Source organism: Nycticebus coucang, chromosome X (genome assembly GCF_027406575.1).
Source record: "Nycticebus coucang isolate mNycCou1 chromosome X, mNycCou1.pri, whole genome shotgun sequence".
NCBI lineage: Eukaryota > Metazoa > Chordata > Mammalia > Primates > Lorisidae > Nycticebus > Nycticebus coucang.
In genome coordinates, this window is record NC_069804.1 from 79373671 (window position 1) to 79385067 (window position 11397).

Consider the following 11397-nt stretch of genomic DNA (forward strand, 5'->3'; position numbering starts at 1 on the left):
TTAGAGGCTGAGGCAAGAGAATCTTTGTTGTTGTTGTTGTTGTTGTTGTTGCAGTTTGGCTCATGCCCCTGAGCCCCATTCAACAGCTTGAACCAGCCACCCTCGGAATATGGGGCCAGCGCCCTACTCACTGAACCACAGGCACCACCCGCAAGAGAATCTCTTAAGCCCAAGAGTTTGAGGTTGCGTGAGCTGTGATGCCACGGTACTCTACCGAGGGCGACATAATGAGACTCTCTCTCTCAAAAAAAAAATAACAATAATAATAATAATTTCTCAGAGTTCTCCCACTTTTCTACCTATATCCAATCTTTGGGAGAAAAAGTCTCAATTGACGTAAAAAGCCTCTGAAAGAATCAGTGTTTGTTGATGATGTACAGGTACATCAGATGATGAGCACATGCATGCGTGTACATGTACACATATTACATATACATCATACACATATATACTATAAATATATTCTGCCCAAATTAGTATAAACCCACAATCATCTTAAAAATCAAATCTGCTAAATCTGATCCAAACCACAGGTACTGAGCCTATGGCTACTTCCTGCAAGCAGATGTGTTAACTCTGTGACAAAGTCAGTTGTAAATTGCAAGGATAGGTAAATATTGCCATGGACAGTTAGAATTCTGCTTTTAAAAAAATAAATATAAAACTTATTACCTCAGAACATTAGCCACATTGTATAATTTCTGCATATTACCCAGAATAGTCTAGACACTAAAAAATACTTAACATACAACTTAAGCAGGAAAACAGAGGCTTGCTTCACAGTGGTTTAATATGAACAGAGTTGAGTATGACATTGTCTGACAGAAGAATGAACAATTTGCTGAAAAAAGCCCCGAGTTAGGATATATACACAGCAGAAATGGGGCCTCGGACTCTCAGTACTTGTGCACAATGAAAGAAGGAATGTTTTTTTTTTTTAAAAAGTCTGTATCAGAGGATACAAATCAAAAAGGAGGCAGCAACAACACCAACGAGGTGGGAAATGGAGCAGAGCCTCTCTCTAGGGGCTGCTCAGCCCCTGGCACAGGCTCGTAGCTGGAGAGCTATCTCAGGACATTTCAACATTTAGATGGGCTCCAAATCCATATCAAAATCCAACCCTAATCTCTCTGATCAGGGTCATGTTGGAATCAGCAATCCTTTTCCCCAAGGTCCTATATAGAAAAGTCTAATCCTTCTGTGATAAGGAGTCTAATCAAAGAGCCTTTCATCTGGCACCAGAGTTAACTTGCTGTCATCCCACCACTTGGTACAGAAATCAGGCCCCAACAAAATACCTCCTCCCAGACAGAAGCGCAGGACAGCTGTCAGCCTCAAGAAGCTGCTTCAGACTCTAAGATTTAGGAAATTCATATCCAGCTACTATCCCTAGTTCAACTCCTGAAGAAAATGCTGGGGTTGTATGGAAAACAAGTGCAGGCAGTTCAATAACCCTGTGACCAAGCTGGGGAAGACAGTGACAACTCGTGCCCCTGAGCCCCATTCAACAGCTCAAAGTGCTTAGTGAGAAGTCAGAGACTGTGTGGTTTGTTCGTGTGCTTCTGCCCAGTGGCAGCACTGAATGGGATGGTGGTGGGGGAAGGAGAATGGAAGAGTGGTGATGCCCTTCCCGGAACCTAGAACATAATCAACTCCCATGGGTCTTAGAGCTACGTGGCAGTGGTGAGTTACCCCCACCCATTACGCCAGCGAACCTACAAAGCTAGCCCATAAAGTAGCAAGGCCTTGGGCAGGGAGTACTACTGGCCCATATTAACTCACCCACTCGTGAGTGGGCAGCCAGAATGAGAAGCCACAAAACAAGAGAGGTTAGGCACTAGGAGCTCCCTTACTGCCCTATGGCTTTCTTCTGACTCTGAGGCAGCCATGATGATGGGCCTAGAAAACCCACACACCTTGCTCCACACAACACAATGCTTGGACTCTAGAAGGATTACTGCCATGAAAAGCAGTAAGAGAGAAAGAGAAATGAATAAAATAAACTGTTAAGAAAACTGGGAGCAGGCCTGGAGAAAAAAAAAAGGAAAGCTTCTGATTCTTTACCACCTTCCCCAAAATGAAAAAGTTCATGCAGGCAGGAAAGGCAGGGTTTTTCCCTGTTCAGTGTTCCTGGTTAAACCTAAGAGTAATAAAAATCCCCTGGACTTGCAGCATCAGTATGTCCAAGTGCCTCACCAGAACAAGACCCCCTCCCCCTAAGGTTAGTCTTTTGGCATTTGGTAAATGCCAAAAAAATTGCCTTCCAGTCCAATCCCCCCACCTCCCAACCCTAAGCAAAGGGCATCTGCCTGTGGTTTCCCACCTCTCCTCAGAGAAGAGGATCCTAGCAGAATGCCCACATGGTGTAGTCAGGTACCAAGGAGCACAATGCCAGACAGTGTATCAGGCCAAGGGATGGGCAGCCAACTTCAGATCAAAGAGAGAGAGGCTTAGTGTAAAAACCAATGTCATTTCAGCAGGAAAGTAGAGGGCAAGTGGTGAGAGGGGCTCCTACTGGCGCACCTTCCCAGGGACGTAGTTCCTGTCAATTGCCTCCTCCTGCAGGAACATGTGTAGACAGCGTTCGTTCTGAGCCAGTGGGTGCCCAGCAATTCTATAAAAAGACCAAGATGGTTATCAGTAGTATTTGGGATCAGAGAGAATTAGCAAAGGGATGGGAGTGTGGAAAGGGGAGAAAAGGGAAAGATCAGCCCTAAGGTTTAAGCCACTGGAGGACAGCAGTAGGGTACCACCTCAACCCTAATATTGTAGAGGGAAAGGGAAGATATAGGGGCAAGGTAGGGAAATCCCTAGATACAACCAACACACAGTACATTCTAAGGTCCTGACATACGAGATCAGAATTCTGCTCAAAGGAATGAATTTTACTGTCCAGTCAGCCCACCACAACAATTGGGACCACATCACAGTACCCATTACAAAAGATGAGGTAGAAAAAACATATAGAAAGACCATGATGGCAAAAGTAGCAAGCAGAGCCCCCAGGAACTTGGCTTACTTGTTAATAAACTGTTCAAGGCCCTGCCTCCTTTCTTCAATGAAAGATTCTTCAAAGATCCCTTCATCTCCTCGGAAAGGGAGCTGCCGCTTCAAGGCTTTCCCCGGCAGTGGTGGTACTACAATCTGCAGGCAGACACAACATATCAGCCACGTGGGAGAGAGACAAAGTGGGAATGAGATGATAAAGCACTGTATACCTCATTTCTTATTAGGCATAGTTTCCATACTGTCCCACAGCCAGCAACTTGCAAGAACTAAGACCATAAGTCAAGATGACTCACATAAAATAATTAATACAACTCTGTTTCTGTGGAAGGACAGGTTTATCATCTTAAAAGAAAGCAAACAGGGCAGGGCCTGTGGCTCAGTGGGTAGGGCACTGGCCCCATATACTGAGGGTGGTGGGTTCAAACCTGGCCTCAGCCAAACTGAAACAAAAACAAAAAAAAATAGCCGGGCACTGGGCGGCGCCTGTGGCTCAAGGAGTACGGCACCAGTCCCATATGCCAGAGGTGGCAGGTTCAAACCCTGCCCCGGCCAAAAAAAAAAAAAAAAAAAATAGCCAGGCACTGTGGCACGTGCCTATAGTCCCCGCTACTCGGGAGGCTGAGGCAAAAGAATCACCTAAGCCCAGGAGTTGGAGGTTGCCGTGAGCTGTGTGATGCCATGGCACTCTACCAAGGGCTATAAAGTGAGACTCTGTCTCTACAAAAAAAAAAAAAAAAAAAAAAAAGAAAAGAAAGCAAATAAACTCCAAATAATGCTTTCTTTCCTATCCACTACCATCTAAGATTTTGGCTAGGACTTTCCTGACACCAAACTTTCCATTTTTAGCACCTATAAGAGTTAAGTTATACAACTTTACTGGCTACTTAAAAGTAACACTGGCTGTGTGCGGTGGCTCACACCTGTAATCCCAGCATTTGGGAGGCTGAGGCAGGTGGATTGCCTGAGCTCACAGGTTCAAGACTAGCCTGAGCCAGAGTGAGACCTATTCTCTAAAAATAGTCGGGTGTTGTAGCAGGCGCCTGTAGTCCTAGCTACTTGGGAGACTGAGGCAAGAGAATTGTTTAAGCCCAGGAGTTGGAAGTTTGGAGGCTGCTGTGAGCTATGACATCATGGTACTCTACCAAGGGTGACAAAGTGAAACTCTGTCTCAAAAAAAAAAAGTAACACTGATTTTTTAAAAATTATCCTGAATTTTGCTCTTTCACATTTCTCTTTCCTTTTTTTTTTTAGAGACAGAGTCTCACTTTGTCACCCTCAGTAGAGCGCCTTGGCATCACAGCTCACAGCAACCTCCAGCTCTTGGGCTTAGACAATTCTCTTGCCTCAGCCTCCCAAGTACCTGGGACTATAGGTGCCCGCCCACAACGCCCAGCTATTTTTTGTTGCAGTTTGGCTGGGACAGGGTTTGAACCCGCCACCCTCGATATATGGGGCCAGTGCCCTACTCACTGAACCACAGATGCCACCCAAAGACCATCTTTTTTTTTTTTTTTTTTTTGAGACAGAGTCTCAAGCTGTCGCCCTGGGTAGAGTGCTGGTGTGTGGTGTCACAGCTCACAGCAACCTCCAACTCTTGGGCTTAAGTGATTCTCTTGCCTCAGCCTCCCAAGTAGCTGGGACCATAGGCACCCGCCACAATGCCCGGCTATCCTTTTTCAAATTTCAAAGGATATCCCTCAGATCCAATGTATTGAGATTTGATAGATAAGAAATGTTCACTCTCTCTCCATTCACTTCAAGATTTTGTAGACTGTGATCATAAGCGTTCTTAGCCTATGTAGGTCTCCTCCTACATGGTTGCCTCATAGAGAATGTAGCCATACCTTACTGTCTCGCTCCAGCTCATTTTTCAGCCACTCAAAGTCACTGTAACGCCGCCGTACGCAGGACTCCTTCAGCTTGAATATAGGTAGGTTTGTCTATGGGGAAGGAAGAATGAAAGAAGAGAGATAACAAGTAATGTTCAACCTGTAGCGGCCACCTGTCAGAACCACTTTGACAGGTCCCCAGTGAAGAAATAGCTCCTATGGACCATGCTCCTATAACCCTTTTTCAAAATGCCACTAAATGAATACTGACCCTTACCATATTCAGCTTGTCACAGTTGGTGATCAGAAGTCCCATGCTGCTTAGAATTTATCATACAAATAGACTTGTATTTGTATTTAAATAAGTATATACAAGAGTTTTAACTGCATTTTATTACTCATAATAATAATAAATATCCATCAACAGGCAATTGGTTAAATGAAAATGGTATACCTAAGTAGTAGAATACTATGCAACTATTAAAAGAATATGAAATATTTATATGCTGGTATGGAAAGATATTAAGTGGTAAAACCAAGGTACAGAGCTATATATATATATATATATATATATATATATATATATATATAATATACACACACACACACACCCCGTACCCCATGAATGAGTGCATGTGCATACTTGCCTCTATTTGTGATTAAAAAGAAATATATATAAATTTATATTAATGAATAAAATATTTATGAAAAGATAAGTAGTGATTGACTTTGGAATGGGTGGGAGAGTCACATTTTTTCTTGTACAATTTGAATTCATCATGAGCATGTATCACATTTTCCATAAAAAGTGGATTTAAGTTCTCTGTAAAGAAGGTAAGACACATGCAAGGCATGCCTTCCTCTGCTCTTCCTGTCCAAATCCTTTCCATTCTACAAGTCTTCACTCAAGTTTCACTTCACACAGAAAAATCTGACAACACTAACTAGATTTATTGGTTTCCCTCCCCTCTGAACTCCCGTGACTCTCATACTTTAGTATTGTATGATGCACTATTATTTTATGCATTATGTTTGTTTTGTCCACCTAATTAGATTATAATCTCACTAAGATTAAGAACCATGACTACTTCTGCATCTTTTAAAATGCAGAATATGGGCTTGGCACCTACAGCTCAGCGGCTAGGGTGCCTGCCAACATACACTGAGGCAGGCAGATTCGAACCCAGCCCAGGCCTGCCAAACAACAATAACAACTACAACCAAAAAAAAAAAGCCAGGCATTGTGGTGGGCACCTGAAGTCCCAGCTACTTGGAAGGCTGAGGCAAGAGAATTGCTTAAACCCAAGAGTTTGAGGTTGCTGTGAGCTGTGATGCCACAGCACTCTACCGAGGGCAACATAATGAGACTCTGTCTCAAAATAAATAAATAAATAAAATATAATGCAGAATATGTAAGTTACTCAAGAACGACTCAATTACTTGAACCCTTATGTATCTGTTTATCCACTCCTTATCTAGAAAATGCAGGAGAAATAGCCATTACATAAGTTGCTTACCATAGCTTGCTCCCTGATATAAATCAGTTCTTTCCCATATCTTAATCACTGAGAAGATTCCCAAGGCTTTAGTGTGGCAATATGAAAATCCTGACAAACAAAAAGTCCTGACCTTCACTTCTGTCTACAAATTCCAAATAGAAATGGCTAACCAAATATACTACTACTGACCATATTTCTCGCCAGTCAATTCAGATCAGTGGAAGGTAATAAAAGGAACTAGCTCTCTCCTTTTTCCACTCTGGGCACGAAAAGATCATCTTGGAGCTCTGCTAGAGCTTCACACAGTCCTCACACATCATGCTTTACAGTTCTGGAATCTGGAAATTGTCTTTTCTGATATAGGTCATCAAAAACCAAATAAATGACCAACTTATATTAGTGTGTGTGTGTGTGTGTGTGTGTGTGTATGTCACAACTCTACCCAGGATTATCAAGTCCAAGGAATGTCAATAGGTAGAAATGGAGTAAGATACGTGTAAAGTAACATTGTATTACTTAAACCATTCTTTAAAAGAGTAAGAAACTAGAAACAGTGATTTCTTCAGAAAAGGGAATCTCTGGAGGACAGAGGAGGTAGGGAGACTTAGTAACAGTATACCTTTTGAATTCTGTAGCACATGCATGTATTAACTATTCAAAATAAACCATTATAGAAAAAATTCTCAGAATCTTGCAAAAAAAAGCCCTTCGGTATCACATGATTTTAGGTTTCCACTAGAGTTCATTATAATACTGTGATCCCCAAACAGAACTTTAACTAGTAGTCTTTCACAGAAACCAACAAAAGACCAAATAAAAGAAAAGAAATGTGGGCGGCACCTGTGGCTCAGTGGGTAGGGCCCCAGGCCCCAGATACAGAGGGTGGCAGGTTTGAACCCGGCCCCGGCCAGCTGAAACAGCAGTGGCAACTGCAACAAAAAACAGCTAGGCATTGTGACGGGCGCCTATAATCCCAGCTACTCAGGAAGCTGAGGCAAGAGAATCGCTTAAGCCCAAGAGTTGGAGGTTGCTGTGAACTGTGACAGCACAGCACTCTACTCAGGGCAACAGAATGAGACTCTACCTCAAAAAAAAAAAAAGAAAGAAAGAAAATAAAAGAAATGCTGAGTACATTCTTTTAAGACACAGGCAAACCACCCACTGCTATTTCATGGACTTCCTCCTTTGATTCATAAAAATGCTATTCTCTCTCACAGTATGGTGACAATAATGGCTTTTCATCTCAGCACCTAGCCATCTAAGGAAGGAGCTACTACATATTAGGATAGTTCCCTGGCTCAAACCTACAAATCATATGAGGAAGCCAAGATTGTGCAGTACAGGATATTGAAAGTCCTTTGGCTCTGATCAACACAAAGTCAAGGGAAAGAAGAGAAAGAAGCAACATTCAAGTCCACAGGACAACTAATGTTTAAAAAGTTCCACGTACATCACATAAGGTCACCATGACACCACTCTTGACTCCCCATTTCAGGGAAGGGGAGGTTCCTTCCTGAGCAAAATGAAAGAGAACAACTTCAGAGATATTTAGCATTATACACAGAAAAAATAGTTAGTGTCATCTATACACAAGGCCAAACTCCCAAAGACCATTCTCTAAAGTCCCATGCTCCCTATAATACATACCATGATTGATCACTTAAAACAGCAATTTAAAATATGATTTTAACTCCAAGAAGTTCAATAAAAATATTAAAAGCCTATATAACCATACAAATTAATATAAACAACACAAATTAACTCAAATCCACAGAGCTAGGAACCACCATCAACTTTATCATCATTATACAATTTAAATTGTGGAAGGGACTGACAAAAAACTTAGTAGGTAGAAAAATTTTGCATACTACAGTTTTGCCACTAAGCCTTGCCAAAGAGTCTGAAGTGTAGTGGGAAGAGCATGGGTTTTGAAGTCAGACAGGCTGACTTCAAGCCCCATTTTATATATACTTAGGGCAACTTACTTAAACTGCATTCCTCCTCAGTTTCCCATTTGTAAAATGGGGCTTTTTGACATAGACTCTCATTCTACCACCCTGGGTAGAGTGCCGTGGAGTCATAGGTCACAGCAACCTCAAACTCTTGGGCTCAACCCATCCTCTTGCCTCGGCCTCCTGAGTAGCTGGGACTACAGATGCCCATAACAACATGCAGCTCGTCTTTCTATTTTTTAGTAGAAATGGTGTCTCACTTTTGCTCAGGCTGATCTCCAACTCCTGAGCTCAAGCAATTCACCAGCCTCAGCCTCCCAAAGTGCTAGGACTGCAGGTGTGAACCACCACACTTGGCTAAAAATGGGGCTTTTGTAAAGATTAAGATGGAAACTAAAATCGACTTCAGTGCCTGACACATAGTAGGCACTAGATGAGCAGTCTCTATTGTTATTCAGAATACCTGAAGTAGAGAATTATACCTCAGGTAATGAATGCATTGAATGAGTCCAAAACCCCACAGCAGAGAGCCTTTATACTGAACAAGTTATATCCAGGCTCCCTCAGTAACTAAGTTCTCCACCACTGACAAGTCCCTGCCTTTATCATATTTTGAAGGACCTAACTATCACTCTTCCCAAAAGAAATTATTTCAAATAGTTTTTATATAGGTTAAGTATTTCTCGTGTTTCACTATTCACTTTTCTTTCTTCAGTTTAGACTTTGCCAAACTTGGAATTTGGAGATCATTTCTCAATTAGATTCCAAAGCCCAGGTAGGAGACCACACTTTCTTATTCAGTTCATTTCCTTCAAAAATGAAAGCACAGGGTCAGGGGTGGTGGCTCACACCTGTAATACTAGCAGTCTGGGAGGCAGAGGCAGGTGGATCATCTGAGTTCAGGAGTTCGACATCAGCCTGAGCAAAATCAAGACACTGTTTCTACTAAAAATAGAAAAAAACTAGCCAGGCGACAGGGCAGGTGCCTGTAGTCTCAGGTACTCAGAAGGCTGAGGCAAGAGGATCACTTGAGCCTAAGAGTTAGAGGTTTCCAGGTGCTGTGGATCACGCCTGTAATCCTAGCACTCTGGGAGGCTGAGGCAGGTGGATTGCTTGGCTCACTAGCTCCAGACCAGCCTGAGCAAGAGCAAGACCCTGCCTCTACTAAAAATAGAAAAACTAAGGCAAGAGGACTGCTTGAGCCCAAGAGTTGGAGGTTGCTGTCAGCTATGACAATGCCCTGACACTCTACCCAGGGCAACAGCTTGAAACTCTTGTCTCAAAAAAAAGAGTTTGAGGTTGCTGTGAGCTATGACACCATGGCACTCTTCCCAGGGCAAAAGAGTGACTCTGTCTCAAAAAAAAAAAAAAAAGAAAAAACATGAAAGCACGCACAGTCTTTTAGGTCTTCCATGCTGTTGGAGCAGGATGCTGTCCATAGAGAATATTCTGACCTTCTAACCTTAGTCTGAGGAGAAAACATATGAGGGAAACTAGAAAATGGTTTTCCCTATACCCACTTCAACTGGGCAAAAGAACCTGCACACCATGTACTCCATCTGCACATTCTATCTTTGTTTTGTGGACTAAGCTCTAGAGAGTACATGCTGGAAGAAGTCATTCCTGGGCAGTTCTTTTTTTTTTTTTTTTTTTGTAGAGACAGAGTCTCACTTTACCACCCTCGGTAGACTGCCATGGCGTCACACGGCTCACAGCAACCTCCAGCTCTTGGGCTCACATGATTCTCTTGCCTCAGCCTCCCGAGTAGCTGGGACTACAGGCGCCCGCCACAACGCCTGGCTATTTTTTTGTTGCAGTTTGGCCGGGGCTGGGTTTGAACCTACCACCCTCGGTATATGGGGCCGGCACCCTACTCACTGAGCCACAGGCGCCGCCCTCCTGGGCAGTTCTGAAATGTCATTTATTAAAATAACGACAGATCAAGGCTAAAATCCAAAAGGTTAATCTAGGACAATAAGAGAAATAGGCATTCATATACAGATAAAACAACTGAGACCTAATAAATACTTAAGTAACATTCTGGACACTTCAAATCTAAAGGATCAGCACAAGATGAAAGCAGCGACTGACAATTCACCAATCCAGTACAATGTTTCATAATGAGACACAGCATGTAGTATCTGAGAAAACTTAAGCATAAAATGTTTCTTTCTTTCCTTCACATGCTAATCCTACACAAGTCAGAGAAGCACTGTCTTAAGGAGACTCCCTTTATTATTTCTGCTCCCACAAGCCCACAGGCTCCCTTTTCTGGAGTCTATCTTCTTTTAATCCAAAGCTTTGCCTAACTCCATCATCCCTGGGAGACCTCATTAGGAAGATGCCTGGCCTTCATACCCTCCCTCTTCAGAATGACTTCCCAGAACCTAGTTTAGTTATGAGACCCAGGGATATCGCCTTGGCTTTCCATCCCCCAGCCCTCTTCCAGCCTCCGTTCCTTCCTTCTGTTGCTACAATCATGATTTCTATCTCCTTGAATTCCTCACTCTGATCTTACTCCATCTTCCCCACCCTATCCAGCCATGCTTCACTTCTGTTTTCCCTCATTCCCGGTCCGATGTCTCCCTTAGGAGTTTTCTGCATCCTTGGGCCACAACCAAATCTGCAGACCTCTCTCCAAACCTACTAAGTCTCTAACCCCCAAATGACCCCTTCAAGCGTCTTCTCCGCCCTTAGCTGTCCCCATGGCAGCGCCCCCTCCCGCCCCGTCCTCCCGCAGCTGTCTCCCTCACCCCGTGACTCACCCGCATGCGAACCTCATAGGTGGTGAACCGCGCGCGGCCCACGCCCACTGTCTGAGGATTAAAGATGTCGATCTCCAGGAAGTTACTTGGCGGCCCGTAAGCGTCCGTCAGGTCCTGAGGCTTCGAGTTAAGGCGCCGAGTGTCAGCGACTGCTGTGTCCGACATCTTTCCGAAGAAGAGTAGGACTGGGAAAGGGGGGGGTGGGGAACAGAGGCCGCAGGCAGGAGCGCGAACAGCCCCTCCCGCTTGCAAAATAACCAGCCAACCCACAGTCAGCGGAGCCGCGCACGCGCGCCCACGCACGCACGCACGCGCACGCCGCCCCGGGCCAGGGACTCCGCGC

General features: G+C 43.8%; 1 protein-coding gene across 4 annotated transcripts in view; it reads right to left on the reverse strand.

Annotated features, from left to right (window-relative positions):
- The window catches only part of SNX12 (sorting nexin 12), a 78901-nt gene extending 67504 nt beyond the window's left edge, over positions 1–11397 (reverse strand). For 2 of the 4 annotated variants that reach the window (XM_053579836.1, XM_053579837.1), the window contains exons 1-4: positions 11055–11356; positions 4854–4949; positions 3020–3144; positions 2524–2614 (exon numbers count right to left, since the gene is read on the reverse strand). In XM_053579836.1, the coding sequence (XP_053435811.1) occupies positions 2524–2614; positions 3020–3144; positions 4854–4949; positions 11055–11219 (477 nt within the window). In that variant the 5' untranslated portion in view covers positions 11220–11356. Of the gene's footprint in view, positions 1–2523; positions 2615–3019; positions 3145–4853; positions 4950–7787; positions 7845–11054 lie in introns of those variants that run through there. The other 2 variants (XM_053579838.1, XM_053579835.1) reach the window with 2 other exon arrangements.